The 23846-nt window shown below is 38.5% G+C and overlaps 1 protein-coding gene across 2 annotated transcripts in view; it reads right to left on the bottom strand.

The window, feature by feature from the left end:
- Nucleotides 1–7900: 7900 nt before the first annotated feature.
- The window catches only part of ADAMTS5 (ADAM metallopeptidase with thrombospondin type 1 motif 5), a 56689-nt gene continuing 40743 nt past the window's right edge, over nucleotides 7901–23846 (bottom strand). For both annotated transcript variants that reach the window (XM_070407010.1, XM_070407011.1), the window contains 2 exons: nucleotides 22760–22935; nucleotides 7901–17600 (listed from right to left, as the gene is read on the bottom strand). In XM_070407010.1, coding sequence (XP_070263111.1) covers nucleotides 17033–17600; nucleotides 22760–22935 — 744 coding nt within the window. In that variant the 3' untranslated portion in view covers nucleotides 7901–17032. The remainder of the gene's footprint in view (nucleotides 17601–22759; nucleotides 22936–23846) is intronic.

The raw sequence follows: 23846 nt of genomic DNA on the forward strand, positions 1-23846 counted from the left end.
GAGGTGATATGATTTAAAGCTTCCTTAAGTCTGATCTATACATGATCATATTATTTTTAGTATTAGAATTTGATTAACATTAAAGACAACAAATAAAACAAAAAGTATGTTCTACTTACGTTTTAGCAGTTACTTTAAATGTCATGGATATTCCAGCATCAGATTCACAATGAGGTGAGTGAAGAACTTGCATGTAGCACCAACTTTAAGGAGGGGGAGGAGCCAAAAGACTCAGTAATTTAAAAAAAATCTAGTGTCACTTTTAAAAAAATCAAAATTAGTACAAAATATCTATGATGCGCAAAATATCAATAATCAAATAAAAATAGGCTGCATTTTAAAATTTAGATGTTCTTAGTGCAAATTAATATTTATGGTGTTTGACTGGGTTAATATTCAAATGCATGTTTATCGACCATTCATACAATAAACATGGAGTGATTGCAAATACAAGGATGTTGGAAATATAGTCTTGGACTTGAAAAGATTTATAATCTAATGTGGGATGGTGAAGTCTGTGGGGTAGGGGAAGAAGCAGACACATGCAATTAATTTTAAGACAAGGCAAAAAAGAAGAGTATAATAATACAAGTACCCATAATATGGGTATTTAGAAGACAGGGTTTTTGACAGGGAATGTGTGTGTGTGTGTGTGTGTGTGTGTGTGTGTGTGCGCGCGCTCGCGTGTGCATGCACACACCCCTATGAGGTAGATTTAGGCAGTCTTCATGAAAAATGTGACTTTTAACTGTGTAGAGTTTTTTTTAGGAGAGATGATGGAAAGACAAACTGAAGGAATGAAGTGACAAAGGCACAGAGACTTGGGGATACAGAGAAAATTCAGGAAAGGAGACAGCTTTTGTGGCAGAATCATAAGTGTGCATGATTTGGTACAATAGTCAGACTTGTGGCTGGAAAAGTTGGTAGGAATTTGAATGTTATAAGTACCCATCATCAGCTGGATTCCAGAGTCTGGTCCTCCGGGGTGAGGAACAGAGCTGTAAACACCCTTTAAAGTTCGGAGTCCCCACAAATGAGAACCCACTGTGCTTCTAAATGCAACAGTGTTTGGGAAGTTGGTAGCTCTGACCTGGTAAACTTCGCCAAGAAGGTTTAGTTAAACATCGAGGGAAACACGCTGCCTCCAGAATTTAAGCTTTGAACTGACAAAAGCCACTATTCACTCCCCATCTATGTCACCTGCACAGTGAATCAGAACAAAGGTGACACATTTTTAGCGATTGGCCTCAGGTTGGGTGGCTCATAAGTGATACCATTCACTGTGAACCAGGTTTTTGAATGAAGCCAGGATTGACTCTTAGGATGGAAAAGAATTGCTGTGAGAGAAAAACAAAGCACATCAAAGAGCAATCATTTTTCAAATTGTACACTCGCTTCTGGAGATGTAGCGTTTTTGGCTTTGACTTGAAAGCTGTGGTGTTGAGTCTGGGAGGAGGTGGAAGGTAATGGCTGTAGACAGCAGCAATAAACGAGAACCTCAGGAACCCTTCTGGTTTGCCATGATGGAATCCAGCGGCAAGTACACTGTATGTATCTAAAATGAATAATAACCTCATAAAAATGTAAGCAAATTTTGTTGTGTGTCCTCCCCTGATCTTACCTGACCTTAACCATGACACTTGTGACTCTCTCTCTCTCTCTGTCTCTCTCTCTCTCTCTCTCCCCTACTTAATTTCTAAGATACTGTGTATTGTGTTTCCTTTTTGGTTTTGACCAAATTTCCATCTATTGAATTATTGGGCATTTTCTTACTACATTAGAATATTGTGGTTGGAAATAAAGAAAAGAAAACCCCCACTTTTTTCTCTTTTGTCAATTAGAATAGAATTAGGGGTGTTCTAAATGGCCAAGTTTAAGAATGTATAATTTGGCTCTATAAAGCCCTTATTTAACTCTTATTCTTAAACAAAAATATTTGAAAGGGAAACAAAAGCCCAATATCTATAGCTAGTGACTCATGTAAAAGTTGGACTGGGATTGTTTATTGTATGACTGTATTTTTGTATTTAGAGTTCTTGTATTTCTAGAATTCTCTAGAAACTAAAATATGCTCACTAACAGTGCTTTCTATTTAAAAATAAGTGCTATTTGCACCTAAAATAAAATGTTGCTTAAAAATGTGCTTGAAGGAACAAAACTTTCATTCTTCTCCATTTCTTCATTTGGCTATACGGAAAACATTCCACTGAGCTCATTCAGAAAATGTGCAAACCTGGCTTTGGGCGCAATACTAATTTTCTAAAGTGGATGGGCCAGGACTGGTTTCCGTACATTTCTTGCAATCAGTTGCACGTGGCTGGAAGACTAACGGTGATTTATAGTAATTGCCTGTCATCAGTCTATGCCATGCTCACCTGCATAATCCATCAATTGTCCCAACAATGCCCAGAGCTCATAACCTCTCTGAGGTTATTTGGTTCTTGTGTGAGGAAACACACGCCAAGTGCCAATGTTCCAAGTATGAAGCCCTGGCCCCCTGTGCCTGCTGCTCCAACTGCCATAGCAGCAAAGAGAAAAGAGTCCCAGGCATGTTGCCTCACAGCTAATTGGAAGGTAAGAAGCCGTCCCCTAAGATTGCGCATTACACAGGCAGAGCAGCACAGGCATGGTCTACTCCGGCAGGGTTCTTCAACCTCATCACCATTGGCATTTGGGATGGGGATAATTCTTTGTGGTAGGGACTGTCCTGTGCAATGCAGCATCCTTTGACTCTACCCACTACATGCCCCACCCCCGGCCCTGTATTGTGACAATAAAAAATATCCCCAAACATTGCCAACTATCTCCTAGAGCAGTGATGGTGACATGTGAACTCATTTTTTTTGGTTGATTTTTCTTTGTTAAATGACATTTAAATATATAAAATAAATATCAAAAATATACATCTTTGTTTTACTATGGTTGCAAATATCAAAAAATTTCTATATGTGACATGGCACCAGTTAAGTTAGGGTTTTTCAAAATGCTGACACGCTGAGCTCAAAAGTTTCGCCATCACTGTCCTAGAGGGACTCAATTTCTCTGGAATGAGAACTGTATTGTACTAGGGGAAAAGTAAAATATCTCTCATAATTGGCCAGCATTGCATACTCAATGCATGACGTCTATAGCAGTCTACAGCATGGAAAGGAATAAGACAAGTATTAATTAAATATATTTAAAAGTAATGTATATGCACACAAAGCATAGATCAACACTTTTAGAAAACTTTTCACTGGAGAAGGGAGTGGTAAAAATAAACCTCCACAGTTACGATATTTCTGAAGCACCTGTATTTGGAAGAAAAGTGAATGGTAGAAAGTTTTTCTACATTGGTTACTATTTTGACCAACTCACTGATTTTGTTTTATTTTTTCCAACTCACTGATTTTAATTCTACTCTTCTGTTATATAAAATAATTATAATTTTTCTTCCCCATGGTAGTCCATCAACTATTTGAAAGCATATACTATATCATTCTAAAGGCTCTTTCCAACCTTTTTATCCTATAATATAGGATGTAGTTTTAAGTTCCTCCATCTTTCTCATTTCTTTCCCCTAATAGAGACCATCTATTTATATTATTCTTAAATTATGACTCCCAGGATTGAAATGAGAACTTGAATCAATTAGAAATGCTTTTGTTTGCAAGAAAGAGAAAATTCAGTACTAATTTAAAACTTTAAAAAATCTTCTCACAAAATAAGAGTTTCAAAGATGGTTGATTGTTAGCATTAGTTCAGCGGTTCCAGGACCCAGTCTCTCGCTGATTATCTGTCCTACACTTGTTCATACAGAGTAAAAGGGGAGGGTAAAAGGATGGTAGCATCAGCAGTATCTGCAACATATGTTATCACTGTATAATAAGAAGAGAATCACTGTATATATACAGTGTGTATGTAACTGCATCAATACACTTGAAAAGCCTAATTGCTTCTTACTATATTACATGACTGCCACTGTATTTAACTATGTTGTAGAAACTATTCCATTGCAATATAACTTGTCTCTCCCTATCTTGAGACCATTGATAACTGGAACCCTATATTATTTGTTATTGCACCCTAATATTATTAAAGCTTACATACATAAGTAATTACTAAAAATATTTTAAAATTATCCATGTATATAAATATGTTCTCACCTTAAGAGCAAAATTTTCACTTGCAAGAAGTTATTAGAAAATTTCTATTTACAACATATTTATTTTTCCTTCTGCTACATTGGAATTTCTTGTGCAGGTCCATGAATTCTCTAGAAACTGTATATAGTATTTTGTGTGCATGTGCATTTAGGAAGTGAACCACAGCTTTAATCAGGTTCTTAAAGAGGTATTTGGCTCAAGAAATTGTAAGTTCTCATACAACATAGATTCTTCAAAAAAGGAGAAATGGATCAAAGGAAAAATACTTTGAGAGAAGAAAACTCTTCGGGAAATCTAGACAGCCAGAAAAAGCTTCTATTTGAAGAGATTTCCATTTTTAAAAGTTTAAAAATGTTTTAAAAAGAAAAAAAGTTTGTTCAATGACAATCCTGATTTCATATTAAATTCTGTCACTGAGCTCCCATAATGGAGACTAGTTAATGCCAAAATCCGAAAAAAGGTTTAGGAGTCTAATCCCTATTGGATTGTGAGTTTAAAAATAATAGGCTCCAGAAACACTCCCAAAATTAAAATGGCTTTATTCTTTCAATAGGATGAAGATGCAATATATAACTGTCTTTTCTATGGGTTCTAGATCCATTTTCAGCAAATGCCTTTTAAATTCTATGTTGATGGATTTATACAGATTCAGCAAATATTTGACTGGCCCACAGTAGGATCAACGTAGAGGAACTGGTAGGATTTAGGAGTGAGGTCTATCACTTGAAAGAAATAGGAACTTGACCACAGCTACAATAAAGAGCCAAATTAAGGAGGTAGATACATTTATTCTATGGCACAATTCCTAAGTCTTCATCCTCCTAATTAGAGGGATTTTAGTTTCTTATGAAATGACCTGCAGATGACTAAACAATTTATTATGCTATTGTATACATTCAGCTTAATATATTTTGGAAACTAAAGATGTCCAATTTCCACATGTACAACTGATACCAAAAGCTTTCTTTGCAGTCTTAAAATGGAGGCTGCCTTAAGTCAGACACTCCTGACCCATGAACATTGAAATGATTTTTCAGGGAAAGCATGCAGACTTGGAAAACAAAACAACAAGAAAAATAACAGTGAGAATCAATTCATCTTTCCCATCCAAGGAAGAAGATTCCCTAGAGTCGGGGCTGGTGCACCAAGTGAATTAGGACTGTCTGACTTACTGTCTGTGGCTTGCTTGTTTTGTACTCAAATGAATATTGAGGGTAATAATTTCCACTTGATTGTTAACTATTATGCTTTTATATTTCTAAACACTGTTGTTTTTAAAATGAATACCTCCATTGATTTGAATGTTGAAATACGTTTGCAAAGAAAACTAAACTTTAAAATGCTGATAACCAAAGTGCAAAAAATGGCATCTTTTAACTTCCGGAAAAATCAAGGAAGGATCTTTGAGTGTTGCTGCTTTACACACTGGTACATTTTTAATTAGTTGTGTTAAAATGGGTTACTCCAGGGCTCCCAAGTCTCTGTCATAAGAATTTCAGGTTCTACTTGGTTCTCTCGAAACATCTGCTCTTATTTTTTTAAAATATGTTTTTATTGATTTCAGAGAGGAAAGGAGATAAAAAACATCAATGATGAGAGAACAGGAGATAGAAACACCAATGATCAGCTGCCCGCTGCACACCCCGCACTGGGGATCAAACACGCAACCTGGGCATGTGCCCTGACCGGGAATCAAACCTTCACCTCCTGGTTCATGAGTCGATGCTCAACCATTGAGCCAAGCCAGCTGGCCTGGAAACACCTGCCCTGGGAACCCTGAGCCACCTTGTGAGAAGAGTGACTACAATTTGCTGAAGAGATCACAGGAGAAGGCTGACACTCTGTGAAAAGGGAGGGGCAGAGCTGAGACTGACCTTCTCTCAGTCACGGCCAAGGCACCAGGCGTATGAGTGAACCTGTGTTGGGTCCTTCAGCCCAGGCAAGCTCCCAGATGAATCTCATCAAATGATCCCAGGCGATGTGAAGGGCAGACACACAAGCCTTGACACACGAAATCAATAAAATGTCATCTTAAACTACTAAACGTTGGGGTGATTTGTTAAGAGCAATGCATAATCAGAACACCTTTGTTCACGTTTTAATTTATTTGATCAAAACCTTCCTTCACTTATTTAATGCCAATGAAAGATTTCTTAGTTGCATTTTGGAAAACATTAATCCAGGCAACAGATCCTCCCCATCCGTAAACTCCCATTCCTTTTGCCCCTGTTTTCAACCTTGTTTTTGCTTATTCATATCACTGTGGCTACAGATTCTGATTTTAGCTAATTCTGTCCTTGAGTCAGAGTGTTTATATGCCTAGCAGCCCAAGCGATTCCCTATCAAAGGTAGCTTAGATGGTCTTATTCCAAGACATTGTGCCAGTTCTAGTAACTCAGATTCTGTGTTTTTCTTTTGTGCCCTCCTCCCTCTGTACTGTATGCAGTCCTAATAACTGGGTCTTAACCTGTTCATTCTGCTTAAGCACCTAATTTGATAGCCTTTCTAATACTCTGCTGTAAATTGAGATCTTTCCTGGTTTTCATTTCTGTTAAGTACCGTAACAAATTGCTACACATTTAGCAGCTTAAAACAGTACCAATTTATTCTCTCACAGTTCTACAGATATCTAGGCTCAGCATGGCTCAACTGGGTCTCTGCTCTGGGTGTTACCAGGTGGGAATCAAGATATCCACAGGGCTGCCTCCTTTTCTGGAGGCTGTGGGGATGAATCTGATTCCAAGCACCTTCATGTTGTTGCAGTCTAGTTCCTTGCATTTGTAAAACTGAAGTCCCTGTTGATTTGCTGGCTGTTGGGTGGGGGTTGTTCTCAGCTTCTAGACACCACCTGCATTTCTTGGCTTGTGGCTCCATTTCTCCATCTTCAAAGCCAGCAATGGAGTACAAAATGCTTCTCATGCTTCAGAATGCCTCTGACTTCTCCTTCTGCCCTTCTCTTCTGCTGTTAAGAGTTCATATGATTACATTGCCCCCTCCCCTCTCCAGTTAATCCAGGAAAAACTTCCCATTTTGAGGTTTGTTGGTTTAGTGACAATGATTCCCTCTGCAAAATACTTTCACAGTAGTATCTGGACTAGTGTTTGATTGAATGATGAAGGGATGAGAATTATGGAGGAAACTCTTTGGAATTCTGCCTTCCATCACATATCATCTCAGGAACTGAAGATCTATCTTAAAATCAAGCCCTAACCGGTTTGGCTCAGTGGATATAGCATCAGTCTGCGGACTAAAGGGTCCCAGGTTCGATTCCGGACAAGGGCATGTACCTTGGTTGCGGGCACATCCCCAGTAGGGGGTGTGCAGGAGGCAGCTGATCAATGTTTCTCTCTCATCAATGTTTCTAACTCTTTATCCCTCTTCCTTCCTCTCTGTAAAAAGTAAATAAAATATATATTTTTTTTAAATCAAGGAGCTGAGTTCTTGCTACCACCCATCTCTTCTGGTTTCTCTACTTTCCTGGCCTAACCCTGGTTTGCTTTTTGTCTTAAATGTCAGTGTCACACATTTAAAATATTTTCATTATCCCATTTTGTCCACTTTCAAAGACACTGTTGACCATTTTCTGAACTCCCTTCATAATGATTATCTGCCTGGATTGCTATCTATTCATTCATTCATTCATTCACTCATTCATACATTGTAAAAGTTCTTACTAAGTACTTATTATATGTCAGGCACCTTTTAGGAGCTGGCAATATGGCAGTGAAAAAAGAAAGAAAACAAAACAAAAACAGAGCCCTCAAAATATATATATTTGTGTTCATATATGCATATATGTGGTATGAAACATAAAAAATGAGCATATAATGAAATTTCAAGTGTTAAGTATCATGAGGAACAATGAAGGATGAATGGTTCTAGTCAGGGATGGCCTCTCTGAGAGATAACATTTAAGCACAGGTGTGAAGAGAGAGAAGAAGCAAACCTCCCTCTGGGGAAGAATGTTCTAGGCCAGTGGTTCTCAACCTGTGGGTCTCGACCCCTTCGGCGGTCGACCGACCCTTTCACAGGGGTCGCCTAAGACCATCCTGCATATCAGATATTTACATTGCGATTCATAACAGTAGCAACATTACAGTTATGAAGTAGCAACGACAATAATTTTATGGTTGGGTCACAACATGAGGAACTGTATTTAAAGGGCCAGAAGGTTGAGAACCACTGTTCTAGGCAAATGGTTCTGGACAGGATTCCTGCTTAGTACAGTAAGTAAACAGCAAGAAGATAAAGCAGCTGGAGCCCTGGGCCAGGGGGAAGAAAATAGGAGAGGAAGTCTGATAGGAGGCGGGACCCTGGTCCCATGGGGCTTTAAGGTCATGGAATGTACACTTTTTCATTTTGACTAAGACAAGAAGGGATGGGAGACATTTTTGCAAAGGAGTTAAATGATCTGACATGGCCCTAATGTGTCTGGCTGCTGAAGAAAACAGGAGGCCCTATTAGGAAGCATTTGCTGTTGTCCATGGTGGAAAGCTTGATGGCTTGGACTACGGTGGCAGCCGTGCAGAAGCTAAGAAGTGGCTGTTCAGCATAACCTTGAAGGAAGGAACAGCTACTGCTTATTCCTGTACACGAATATTCTGTCTGACAAACATGCAGTGAGTCACGGCTCCAGTCCCTTCTTCACTTATATAGGTTCTTAGGTCTTTTGTATTTTCTGCCTGATCCTTTCCCGCTCTCAAATCTGAGCTCCCATCTCAAAACTGCCCACAACAATACAACTAAGATCTGAGGAGCAAGACAAAACATTTTTAATGGGCAAATAGAGCAGAGGAGCTGGAGAGTAAAGAAAAAATGTCGATACATTCCTTACACTGTCTAGGAGGAACCAGACTTACCAGTATTTGGAAGATGAATAAATTAGTGTTCCCAACGGTAGAGATATATATATTTTTAACCCAAAACTAGTTCAGCCATTGTTTTGTGATGAGTCTACTTACAAGCAACTTAAAAAGATACTTTCCTGCTGTCCAATATGTAGATGTTTTTAATAATAAATAACAACAACAGCAAAAGGGGGGTAGCTACAATTCAAGACAAACGCCAAAGAAAGCTGAAATAGGGAGACAAAATGATGTAGGCGTCTAGAAGTGGAAAGAGAAATCTATATTACAAATATTATAACTTCCTGTTATAAGGAGGTTCTCAGAGTGTTTCCTATCTTCCTCCTTCCCTGGGAACTGCCCCAAAGGGTTAATCATTCTGGGATTTGATTCTATTAACCTATGAGAGGGCCCTGGAGCAGAACTAAGAAAAAGCAACGCCCCTTCGCTTGTGTCTACATTAAGACCCATAATATTTCATTCTGTGGGAAAACATAAGTTTAATTGAACAGATTAAACAATAATATATCAAGGAACACCCTACACAATCTAGGAATTAAAGACAGTTTTGACTTTCCAAACATCTCTAGTTCCCTTTCTAACCATCTTCTTTGTTCATTCTACTCCAAATCTAAAATCTACCCCCAGGGCCATTTTTATACCTTGGACCTTGTCTGAACTAGCTCATTATTAGCTGTGAAAGAGTTTGTAAGGTTAAATACCATAAGTTTTTGTTTTAATCCTTCCTAGAAATTTACTAGTTTTCTAAATCAAATTCTCTCTCCTTAAACAACAGTCCTTTGTACATGCTAAGCTCTTGCCTCTAGTCTTGCTGCTTTGCCTGATTCTCCAGAGTTTCCTTGCCATTTTTATTAGAATTTTAGGACCCCTCTTGGTTTTACACAGGAGGCCCACACATTAGGGCATCTAAACACTTCCCTCATTTCTCTAAACTAACACAGTCCTCCACCCAACCTACAATCCTTCCATCAGGCTCACAGTCTATAAGGATTTAAGACTCTCAGTGCTTAAAAAGCTAATAATAGAAAATAAATGTCTAAAGTGCTTATAACAGTGCCTGGCACTTGGCAACAGCTAGATGACCATTAACAGTTATTATGATGTGATAGTCATCCATGATATTGGGCTCTTAAGACTAAGGTCAAAATGGTCATGGAGAAAAACATGTGGGAGAAAGTTGGTGAGGTATTTACCTCTGGGCCTGACCCAAAGAGATGTTCAACAAATCTTAGCCATTTAGGATGGTTCTTTATGTATGATATTTTTAAAAGGATAGGTGTTTTAAATTATTTCTTAAAAAGTAGACATCTTACTAAGAAGAAAAAATACACAATTCTGCAATATTATTTGATATGAGAGAGAAATGAAATGTTTGCAATGCATACTGAATAGTTAGGATTTCAGGTTTAAAAGGAATTGATGTCCTAAGGAACCTAATACCACATATTTGTGGTAATAAATAGGGTTTTGCTAGTGAATGTCAATTCTTTTTGAATTTCCATGCATGCATAGCTAGAAAAAGTGTACCTTTAAAAAAGTAGGTGATCCAGGTAGATTATGTTGCTTGCTCTTTTAATTAAATACCAACATTTTGATACTAGACAGACTTAGGGGATGGCAGCCTGGTAAGAAGACTTGAAGCAATAGTTCCATAGTACTTTAAGACAGAGAAAGTATTACTTGTCTGTGCTGAAGTGGATGAGGGATGGTAGAAATTATAGAAAGCCTAGAATTTCTTTAAGACCTAGCTGGGTTCTACTGCTATTATAAGAATATTTAAAATAAATGGACAATAGTTTCCAGCTCTAAAACATATTATATGCAGTACATACTTTACCCTAGTTTACAGTTTACATTTATTATGCTCACTGAAACCACAAAGCCAATGTTTAATTTTACAGTTTGAAGTCACACATAGGGAAATGCTTTACAAAATAGGATATTGTTCCTCAATGAAAAATATTACAGTATAGGTCCCAAATGACTCAGTTCAAGTGCTTTACCCAAATAACAGAGCTGTTGTGGAATGCAGGCTATAGGACACAGTAATGCTTTCAATAGTCGATTCCGGTTTGAAATTTGCCAAAGCTGAAGAGACACTTTAAATGAGATCCGTCTTAGATGTCAAAGATTTTTTTGCTTTTTCAACTGCATTATATTTACAGAAAGATGTCATTACTTCTGGAAAAACAGGGCTCATAAGCAGCTTGCATTTTACTGCTTACATACATGTAAATCTTCAATGTTATATTCTACCTTGCAAGCACCTTTGAAGAATTAAAAATACTCAGCTCTACCTACTTAGATTTATTACCTGAATTTATTCACAGACTCGAATACAGAAATCAAATATTTGTGCCACTGCTCACATCAAATTGAACATATTTCTACAACCTGTTTAGTTATCGGCAATCTATTTACAAAGCCTGTGCATGATGTTCTCTGACAAATATGTGATACTAACATGTAAGCAGTGTTTGTCAACTCCGACATTTATGTCATGCTTAATGTATAATGCAAACACACCATCCAGAGGACTAGGCATTTCTTAGTCAAAAGTCTAGTCTCACAAAGTACACAGAGCGTGATCTAGTCTCAATATGCTCTCGGTGTGGGGCGGAGTGTTTCTAATATGTTGTGAATTATTAAAGCAAAGACTGAGATACAGCAGCCAAGTGTTTACTATAGACGAAAAATGTTGCAAAGCTTAAACAAAGCCAGGTCAAATATACATAGACATTTGTTTGTGTCTAAGAACCAAATAAGTGTGGTGAAAAGGAATGTTTGAGAAGAATTCTGATGTCTTAGTAAAGGATGAAACATGACTTCCAAAAGTCAGCTCCTCCCGCCTGCTACTCTTCAAGTTTTGATGTCACCCGAAACATCTTCGATGTACATACAGCTTGTGTCACTGTACCCTGCTGATCAGAATGACCATTAGATGCAACTCCCTTAACTTTGAGTATCAAGGTATGCCCAGCCTTGACAAAAACAGAAAAGCCAAAACAAAACTTAGTTCTTTCTTGAAAACTGAAACATCACGTAGAATAAAATAGTAACTCAGAAATAACCACATTTGATAGTTGATCACTGAAGATGTTAGCACCTCGATAGAAAATTATCATTGTTTATTGGATGTGCCAAAGGAAAATGGAAAAAAAAAGAATGCCCTGTTTTATTTCTAAATCACAGTTTTCTCACAGTGTTAGACTTGGGTCACTCTGATGTGACAGTGCCTTATAGGGCGATGGGCCACTATTGCTTTTCATCCACCTATGACTGTCTGCACGGACCAGTTGGAGCTATGGCACAAGGACCACAAACAGCAGACTTATTGCTAAAGTGCTAGTATATTAGGAAGGTGCAATTAACTGCGTTAGCTAGCACATACATTTCAATCCTATTCTCTTGTAAAATCAGCATCTTCTAACAAAATATGTATTTTTTTCCCCACAAAATCTGTATTGAGAGTTACGGTATCATGGCACCAGAAAGCCATTTCCCAGATTAAATGCTTTTCTGGTCTGAACACCGTGTCTATTTCCTTGTATTATTTCACTAATGTATGGGTTTTATTTCATTATGTTCCCATACATTGATTGACCAGAACACAATTATGAGTTATTGATTGATGTGTTTCATGATGATATAACTTGAGAAGTCATTTCTGTAGTTCCTGCTAGCAGGAAGCTCTTAGAAAGACTGTTTTTTTCCAGTGGACTAGTGAGTTAAGTTGATCTACTTGTTAGACAATCTAAAACTACAGGTTGTTGGTGAATGAAAAAATAATAATAGAGAAAACATCCAAGTTCCTTTTCTGTGTGTCTAAATGATAGATCACCTTGACCCAGAACTTGGTTCTATTACAGCTTTGGATCCTCATTTCTGTACTCATGGTTATTCATTTATTTTGTAGCTTTGAAATGTTAAAAATATAAGGTATTCTTATGGTCTCAAGTTTAATTATAAATAGGGTGGTAGGATTCACCAACCCTGCCAATGAGATTTCACACTCAGCCAAAAACTATCAGCAAAATTTGGTCATTATCACATTCAATCTTATTTCACAAACAGTGGACTTTAAGTCATGGCACAAGTCCTGAGCTTTGTTAAATTTGGCTGCTATCCTCATCTAAACCATAACAAATGTCCCTGATAATATGGAAGGAGTCAATGGGAAAAACATTAGAGCCAGAGCTTGATCTGGTCAATTGTGTGTCCAAGGATGCTTTGCCTTATTGCTGTGACCAGACTGTGAAGTCATAGTCAGGGGTAAGCTGATGTGACCTGAGAGGTCCCTGCCTGTCCCAAGCCCTGTTATCACTCCATGAGAGACATTGGTAGTAGTAAAACGTCACCCTTTATCAAATTAGACCTCATATTTGTAGAACCAGTTAGGACTGCTAACAGTGGAGTCAATTAAATCCAATTTATTTACTCTCATCTACAGAATCTATAGATTCTAGAGACTAAGTGATATTTATTTTTAAAGCAGAAAAAGGCAATATTTGGTTTTATTATCATTGATATCACTTGGAGGTTGTGTGTATACAACTTTCATCAACAACTCTTTGTCCAGGTTTATCAGTGAAATGATAGACCTGATTCTCAACTGTGTCTCAGCTTCAGTGGGAAGCTTCCAGGTTATCTATGTACCCAAGTTTAAAACTTGGACCAAAGTTACTTAAATAAGTGTTTGTTTTTATTTGTGACTTGGAAAGATCAGTATTTATGGAACCCAAAAGACTTGTTAATATAACTACGACTAATGAACACTACTGGTCACGAAATATTAAATTAATGTTCTTAGAAAGGAAAGCTATAGTATCAGAATAAAGATGCATGAGGAATATATACATATACACCTGTTTCACACAGAAAGCTCTCTGTAAAAAAAATACAAAAGCAAACAGTGCTGTATATTATGTAAACTCACAAAGTGTACTTCATACACAAACATGAAGCATAAATTAAAAAAGAGGACAACAGCAAAACATTTTAAATATAGAATTTGCACATATTTTTGTTAAATAAGAATAAATAATTTTATCACACAAATTCACATACCAGTTGCAAAAACAATAAATTACTTTTTTTCAGTGCTGCAACTTTGTTTGTGATTAATCCCTTAATTCTTAGTTTAATGTGATAAAACTGTTTCCACAGGAAGGCAAAGTAAATTGAATTCGTTGAATAAATTCAACCAATGCCCTTAAGTCCCTAAAAAACAAGGCAGGGCTTAATTTGACCTTTACTGTTCTAGAAGAAATAAATGCTATTTTTTTCTGGGCTACCTTTTATTTAATAAAACTTAACCTGGACTGTTTAGTTTATGAGTGAGGTTAGATTCTCACTAACCTGAGCATTTTCAGACAAACTTTTTTAGGAAGCAGCCTCTAGCATCATGAATCCCAGATTCTTTATTCAATATGCAACTGCCATAAGTGAAAGGAATAGTTCTAAGTCAAACTGGACTGAACTAGATTGTGTTATAGAGGATTTTCCCTTTGCTTATCATTCCTTATACCCATCAAACACTCAATTTATCTGACTTCAGTTTCCAGTCTTCACTTATATCAGGAGTTTAGACATACATTCCTTAGTCAATCTATTGATACTCATGTAAAAACAAAACAAAACAACAACAAAAAATAAACACCAAAAAAATAAAATAAAGAAACTTCCTTAAAATCATGGAATAGTGGTTTATTCATTCTAAGCTTTCTAGGATTGTTCAAATCAAAAGTGTAAAAGTTCATTATTTGGGGGGAAATGAATCATTGATAAATCATATTAAAAATCTATGAATCCAGTATAGACAAGCAGAGTAGGAGACAATCATGTTTGCTCTTCAATTATCTTTTAATGTTGCCGTCAATATACCCACAAAAGATAAAATCAAACTTTGTCAAAATTGAATTACTTGTCTAAAATTATTTTGAAATTTGTAAAAAATAATGTTGGCCTTTTTATTAATATCTCTGCATAGTCAAATGGTCAGTATGATTTTAATTTTTTTCCTGACTACTCTGAATAGTTTTGTTCCCTGTCCCTGATATCTGGTTGACCTCCATCAAATGTAGGTTACCTGGCTTGTATAGACCTCATTTCTCCAACTGATAATTTATTAAGAAAATATTGCCACATCTAAAGCAAAGTCAGTTTATAAAAATCCAAATGATGGTGATCAGTTTTGTAAAATAATTACTTGTTCTACCAAATAATTTCTTAAGAAAATACTTAAAACAGTGAGACCCACTGAAATGAATGTGATGTAGCAAGATGAATTACATAATTATTTTATATTAAAAATATCTTATAATAAAAATAAACTCTCATGAGCTTAAGGGAACTCAAACAATGGTCCCCTAATATCCTTATATGCAAATCTTCACAATAGGCACATTTGGTATTATTATTATACAATTTTATAAAAACAATTGGCTTTGTGATATTTCACAAAGAAAACAAAATCCAAATGAAATGAAACACTTCAGATTTTCTGAGCTATGGGGTGAAGGGATACAGTTTACTATCTAAAAAGAGATTTCTGGCATCTGATTGCAAAATTTTCCATGTCTAACTATTAAAACTTACAACCTGTCTAGACAGGCTATGAAAATAAAAGCAACACGCTTCTCAAAAATCATCATATTTCATCACTTAAACACGTACTTGTACAACCAAATGCTTTCCAATTGGGAAAAATCTTAAGTGCGGTATCAGTATACTTGGATTTTTTTAAAAATGCAAGAAACTATTGCCTATATGGTGTGGAAACAGTCTTATTAATAACCACTTTTTTTTTGCACTAGCCACATTAATGGTAATCACTTCTAGATGTAGCTAACTACCAAGTGATCTTTAATATTCCTATTAAACTAAGTCAACAAGAAGTAGAAAACGTTGAAGATCTTACCCAACCTTTGAACAAAACAAATACGCAAAAACAAACACATTTTTAAAGGCTTGCTGGTAAGAGGCATACCAGTAGTTACAGTGTTGAATGTAATTAGGAAACTCTTTGCCGTGTGTATTTCATATATATTACACATTGTGAGATACCAGATGAGAGCCACGGAAAGGGAAAGCAATTGTGAAAATATACATGGAAAATATGGTGGAGTGTGATCCCCGCCCCACCCCCTTTTAAATTCTAACAGGAGGGAACTAATTTTTAGACTCGTGAATACCAATAACATACACACACGCAAACACTATTTCTACAACCTAATTATGCAATAATTTGGCTGTCTGCCTGAAAAAATACAGGCCATCAAATGTTTAAGCAGATGGACCCGTGTATGTATTTAAATGACTAGATACACTGAGATCCTTTTCCTTTTCAGAATTTCTAGAAGATGCTTGCCGTCAAAATAATTTTTGACTAAAATGTGATCTCCTGTTGTCTGAAAGTTTACCAAGTCTTATTAAAACAGCAGCAAGGTCTTAAATTTCCAGTAAAACATCCACAGCTCTTTCCAGAAACTGAAAGGAGTTGAAATAGCTGCAGACCTACTTTGGTCAAGCACTTTTTTTTTTTATAGAAATATATATATATATATGTACATATATATTTTTTAATAGAACCAAGTGATATAAAGTGACATACCAAGGGAGAATGTATTTACAAACAGTAAAAAGAAGCTACTGTGTATTGTGGGTGAAAATGAGTACAGTGCCTTTGAAGACATTCTGTAAGAGGTAGGTGACAAGGGGGAGACTCTTATTCTGCCTTCTTCAAATGTCGCCTGATTCTACATTCATCATGTTTGTTCATTCTCGTAGGCCCAGGGGATGTTGGCCAACTCCCGAGTTTTTTCTGTATTCCGGGGTTGCCACTGTCCCACGAAATGGTGCACACCTTCGTCTGTCGCAGAGAGCAGATTCTGCCCATAATCGGACCCCTGCTGACCATGACTCTGAAGCGTGACCTTCTGTGCCCGAGGCGGACCTCGTGTCCACCAGGACGGATGGGCGATGACTCATCCAGTTAGCTCTGCATCAGAGCAGGACCACAGGCTAGCATTTCTTGAGCAGACACTGCTTAAACGCAGAAGGCCTCTGGGAGAGAAGACATCCCTTCGCTAATTTGCGGTTCCCATCCTGGCACTGCACCGTCCGGGTGTGCCAGCCCGTGTCACAGGACCGCGAGCAGGCGAGCCACGGGCCCGTCACCCACTGCAGCTGCGGGGCGTGCGAGCCCACTTTATTGCTGCCGTGGTTAGTCACAGAGTTTCCTTTCAGCGTGGACTTCTTGGGAACAAAAAAGCTGTAACGGACATCGAGTGCTTTCGTGGGGTCTGTCGCAAGAATCTGCACGATGAGAATTTCCCTGGTGGCGGCGTAGCCCATCCCGTGCAAGAAGTCGTCCCGGTGGCTCCAGCCGCTGTAGTTCATGACCGTTCCGTTGAGGTCGACGATGGTTTCCGAAGTGGAGATCATGTACTTCCCATTGATGAGGTACTCACCGTTTTTCTTCTTCAGGGCTAAGTAGGCAGTGAACCTGGTCTGGTCTTTGGCTTTGAACTGTCGGACTTTTATGTGCGTGGCCCCTTCGGGGATCCTCACAACGTCAGTGTAACCCTTACTGGAAGCAGGAATGTCCACAGGGGAGACGGAAAGAGCGAGGGAGAGAGAAAAAGAAGCAAACACTTAATAAATGGGTAAGCCAAAAGAGATTCTCTAAAAGTATTACCTTTAAAAAAAAATCTTACCTTAGGGAAACACAAAGTTTCAATGTATTGAAGAGTTTACTTTAAAATTGGTTTCAAAAATTATTATTTTTTTGCCCTGGCTGGTGTTTCTCAGTGGTTAGAGCATCAGCCCACGCACTGAAGTGCCTCGGGTTCAATCCTGGTCAAGGGCATGTACCTGGGTTGCAGGTTCAATACCCAGGCCCAGCTGGGGTGTGAACAGGAGGCAACCAATCGATGTGTCTCTCTCACATCAATGTTTCTCTCTTTCTCTCCCCCTCCCTTCCACTCCCTCTAAAAATCAATGGAAAAAATACCCTCTGGTGAAGATTAACTAAAAAATAAATAAAATTTAATTTTCTTTAAAAAAATAGAATTGCAGTTAGACTATTATATACATTTTTTATTAGATGTTCTAAATTAGGGTAATGTTAGCAACCTGCCTTTGTTTTAAAAATGTATACTCACTGCACTTAAAAATTTACAAAACATAACACATCCTTATTAAATCCTGTCATCTTTACAAAGCTCCTGGATACTCTTCTGGAACAACCTGGGATAAATGTAAACACAAACTAACAAAAACCTGCCCTCAATCTCCTAGAAATCTTTAAATTAACTTGTTTACCTATCAGAATCACTTGGGGATCTTTTAAAAATGCCAATTCCCAGGCCCCAGACCAGTTCAACCTCTGCCCTCAGGACAGGACAGAGGCAGCAGTGACCTTGAGCTCCTCACGTTGTTCCAAATGTGCAGATTAGTTGGGGAATGAGTTGCATGGACTAGAGCCAGAGTGGAGGCTCTGCTTCCCTTTCTACTAGAACTCTGGATTCACTGGGTGACCACTGCTCATGAGTATCATCAAAAGAAAAAAAAAGAATATTTAATGCCTGAGCAAATTTCCCCAAATGCTCAGTGTCCATGAAGCATCCTGATAGAGTGAGTGAGGCTTTATGGTGGGTGGTAAGAAAGATAGCTTGCCAAAGATCCAGAGAAATGGGCAAAGGCATAAATGGTGCTAATCCCCATAAGCTAGTGGCAGATGCTAAGAAAGAAATGCTAATTAAGCAACAAGGAGCTATCCTAGAGAGAGGGAGTCATCTATTGTCCAAATCTTTGCCTCTATAAGTAATTTCATAGCAAGGTATCCCTTTGTTCTACTTTCCTAATTATTTGAATAGAGATAAGAAAATTGCTTGTGCAGTTTGACTAATGGGTGTAAAATTTAATTATTTACTTTCAAATTCTTACTCAAGTTCAGATTGTTGGGGCACCTGATTCATACACTAAAACTCCACCTGTGTTTCCCCCTGAATTTTTTTTTCTGAATTGGAAAGGAGGCTCCTCCCCCGGGAAGCTCCTGTCTCCTGGGCATCTGGTCTATAGTGACTGGCAAATAGGTGTCAGAGCTTCTGTGTTGAAGACAGAAGATGCAATGCTGATGCTTCTGCTTGTCCATTCAACTTGAGCCATTATTTTTATTTTTGTAATACACTTTGGATTATACTTCATTACAGGACTTTTTTGTAGAGATGATATGTAAACCTGCAGTGGCTTCACAAACAAAGCTAGGAAGGCTGCTGGAGATATCTTGTCTTATGTAAAAAGCATAGCAAGTGAGCATTTATTATAGCATTTGAACAATTTCACTCCAGCACTGATTTCATGGCAGTGCTGGGTTTAAAATCCAGGCCTCCTGACCCCGAATCTGTGCTCCTTTCATCATCTCCCCAAGCATATAACCCTTACCTCTGCCATTTGTATTTTATAACAATGAAATGAAAGTAAGTTCTGGTCATATTCAGATACCAGACATGGTATAAAGGAGATAAGGAGGGAAAGGTAAAGGAATCAGGTAGGAGAGTTTGTTTGTTTTTAATCCCATTCTTTACAGTCTGTGTCATATTCATGAAAATCACTGGGAACTGTCAGCATTGCAACAGGTTTCCAAACTAAGCTCACGAGACAAGTATACGAATTAGTGCCGTGATTTCTTGGTGCCTTGGTAAAATACAATTCTCTTTGTACTCCTTCATTTTCTTTACACCATGCTGGACTTCATTTAACTTTGGACATCAAGCATCTCCCCTGGTTACCATGAATGAATGCAGTTGTTTTCATTTAATTATTGGGAAGCATGGCAGGCAGGACAAGGGACTCTTGTTTGGTGCAGGGCTAGGTCTACAGCACTCAGAACAGTGCCTGTTATAAGGGAACAGACTCATCCTCCACACTAGGCGTGCTGTCATGGCAGTGACGTTCCAGTGAGGGGCAGTCAGATCCCTGGCTCCTCCCCGCAAACAAAATATGTGACAGTATCTACTGATAAGAGCTGTGAAGAAACACAGAGCAGGGTAAGAAGGTAATGATGGGGATGGAGGTTTTCATTTAGGACAGACACTACCTGGGGAGGTGACATCTGACAGACATCTACAGGAATTCTTAGGAGAAGCGTGGCTCATTAATTGGGGAAATGGGTTCCAGGCAGAGGACACAGTGCACACTCATCCACTTGCCACGACTGAGAAGCTTCGGGAAGTCCAGTGAGGGTGGAGCAGAGCCAGAGAAGGGGACGGTATAGAAGAGATGCAAAACGGGGCAGAGCCAAAACTTTTAGGAATTTGTAAGTTACAAAACAGTGAAATAGAATCCATGGGAGGGTGTTGAGCCAAGGAATGTCATGGTCTGACATGTAACAAATGAAGGCTCTCCCTGCCCTGTGAAGAAGAGGCTAGAAGGGCAAGGGGCCTGGAGACCCGTGGGAATACTGTTGGATTGGTCCAGGCAAGAGGTGATGATCATTGGATTGGGGTGGTAGTGATCTTGGTGGTGGTGAGGGGCAACCAAATGCTGGAAATGGGACTGACAGGACACGCTGATGGATGAATGTGGGTGAGAGAGAAAATGCGGAGTAAAGGATGACTTCAAGCTTTTGCACCTAAGCTGTAGAAGGATTGAGTTGGCATTTGCTGATATGAGGAGAACTGAAAGTGGGGAGAATTAAGAGTATGGTCATATTCCTGAAGAGGTTTGAACTTGATGAAATATTTTAATATGCATCGCCTCCCTTGATCCTCAAAGAAATAATAATTTTCAAGATAATTAGTATCATTTCCATTCTACTGTCAGGAGTTCTATAGTAAAGAAATTTAGTGTCTCTTCTAGGGTTACATGGCTAGTGAGTCACTGAGCCAGAGCTTGAGTGCAAATATTCCAGCTCCAAGATCAATGTTTATTTAATAAATCACACCAGGCCAAGATGATGTATTTGGGAGACTTAAACAGGCCATTTGTGTCACATAATATCATCTTGGTCAAAGCAATCTGTAATTGGTCATGTTGCACTCCACCTGTTGGCATCATGAAACTCATCTTTTTATGTTATGTCAAATATGCAGACATTGATTGTCATTACAAAAAAACTTAAAACATTAAATTCAGCACGCAAAAAGTAGTTTATAAGTTTATATAGGAAGAATATATAACATATAGGACATAAGGTATATTTAAAAAAATGTTATTTCTCATTTGGTTCCTGAATTTCTTTCCCTCCCTCCCTCCCTCCCTCCCTCCCTCCCTCCCTCCCTCCCTTCCTTCCTTCCTTCCTTCCCTCCTCCCTTTATTGCCTCCTTCTTTCCTTCCTTCTTATTTTCATTTGAACAAATGGCCTGTGCATCCTATGACCTAAGTTATAGTCTCTACTCTGGCATTCACCAACCATGTAAAATTGGGTAAATCCTACATTTTCAGAGTCCCAGTTCCCTAATTTGTAAAGAAAAAAAAAAGGGTTAGACTTGACCATTTTTTTAATCTTTTTTTAAAATTTTTATTTTTAATTTATTGATTTCAGAGAGGAAGAGAGAGGAGAGGCAGATAGAAACATCAATGATGAGAGAGAATCATTGATTGACTGCCTCCTGCACGTCCCCTACTGGGGATTGAGCCCACAACCTGGGCATGTGCCCTTGGCCAGAATTGAACCTGGGACCCTTTAGTCTGCACTCTATCCATGCTCTATCCATGACCCAAACCAGCTAGGGCTAGACTTGATCATTTTTAAGGTGTCTTGCACCTTTGAAATGTATAAAAATGCAGGATATAATTAGACTAGCAGGTTTTTCAACCTAGATGGCCCAACACAATTAGAGGAATAATTATATCACCAGAAAATAGGAATAGCAATGCATATATTAATTCAGAATAAATTCTTCAGCCATACAAACTTTTTTCATATCAAAGATAATTTTTTACAACAACATGGCACACACTTGCTTTAATAAAACCTTATTGTTCGTTTGTTTGCCTATCACTCTCCAGTTAAAGACAACACAGCACATACTTGAAGACAATAGGCATGCTTTCCCAATTGCACTCAGGATAAGAGTGTTCTGGTGAAGAAGAAAAACAATCCTGCATCCAGCAGACCCTTTAGCTGATTCAGCCATCCTAGCTGATAGTGTAATATTTTAAGCCAGAAATTGGTACTTTAAAAACTTACATATTTAAATCAAGAGTATAATCAAGGACCATAAGAAGAAGCAGGAAGCAGACATTACTCTTTATCGAGTCAGCTGAAACCAGGAAAGTTAAAATGGGACTGTTGTCTATACCACAGCAATTAACTTCACATTTTTCAATAAGAAATGTTTTCTCAAGAAAAATACAGCCCAATGAGAATGGGCTTGTAAAAAGGAAAGAAGAGCAGGTGAGATGGAAGCCAGCCATCCTTCTCTACATTATGGTTCAGGAATGACAGACCTGCAGGATATGGCTCAAGTGCAATGTCATTGCCTTTTCTTTTAGTTTTTATATTGCAAGACCTTGACCTCATGGCCCCCGCAGCTCACCTGCTTCCAGAGGCGCCATGAGTTTCCACTGGGGAGAAATTTTTTCATCTCCTCTTTTCCCTTCTCATATTCGTAATGTGTTAGAGCCCTGCTAGCCCTCCTGCCTTAGCTAGTTCATGATGTAACATGAGTCCTCCTTTATCAATTTTGCAAGAGTCTAAAGCTTCATTCAATTCACATACGGGCAATTGTTCCATCACATTACCTTTTTTTGTTGAAGGTTCCAATAATCTTCGTGCAACTGGAGTTGTCTCCTCCACACACTCCACACTTGTCATACTGCAGCTTTGAGCCAATGATGCCATCACAGCCAGTCCGCACACATTTCCCCCGGACGCAGACGGAATTACTGTACGGCCTACATTCTGTTCCATCGGTCACCTGCGTGGGAGAAACATGTTAGCAGTGGGCAGTACTTGTGCCCACGTACTAGGTTTCTTTGGTAAAAGACCACATTCTAATTGGTGAGTTCTGAGTTTGATTGGAATAGATAGTACATTGAGAAATAAACAAAGAACCAAAAAACTATAGTTTTCAGGAGCATCTAACTGAAAAATCATTTACATGTTGGCAGAAGATCTGAGATAAGTCTCAGTTATACACTTTCTCTCTTGAGCTTAACTCCAAATGTGTTGAGACACCCAAGATATTCATCTCCATTTCTCTATGCATATCACGTTCCCATTGTACAGCCTCTCCTTATTACCCGGAGTGAAGTGATCTTTCCACTCATCCTGTGGGACTGTCACTTGCTTCAAGAGCAGAATATGAGCAGGAGATCTTTCTTTGTTGAATAATTATTAACATAGCAGTAAATCTGAAAACCTAAACCTGGCCTTCTTCAAAACCATGTAATGGTTGAAAAACAGTCCCTGGTGTGTCAAACTGACAGATGCTGAAATTGAGACAAACAAATTAGTGTAGGAAAAGGGATCTGGGGAAGTCACTGAGAACTACTTACTAGAAGAAAATGACTTAACTATATATATAAAAGCCCAGCAACTGGAACAATGGCAGAATGACCAGAACAATCAGAATGACAAGAACAACCAGTGTTTATGACACACACTGCAGCAGCCAACCAGCCTGATCTGGGCCCTGATCGCAACCCCGCCCCCCGCCTGGCCTGGCCCCCAATCGGCCCCTAACACCCCGATCAGGGGTGGGGCTGGCTGGCCAACTACCCACAGCCCCTCCCCTCAGCTGGCCCTGCCCCTGAACAGCCCCCAACACCCCGATCAGGGCAGGGCCAGCCGGCCAATCACCTGCGGCCCCTCCCTCCCACAGGCAAG

Source organism: Myotis yumanensis, unplaced genomic scaffold (genome assembly GCF_028538775.1).
Source record: "Myotis yumanensis isolate MYYU_CA2020_CCGP unplaced genomic scaffold, mMyoYum1.0.hap1 SCAF_2, whole genome shotgun sequence".
In the NCBI taxonomy this organism is placed as follows: Eukaryota; Metazoa; Chordata; class Mammalia; order Chiroptera; family Vespertilionidae; genus Myotis; species Myotis yumanensis.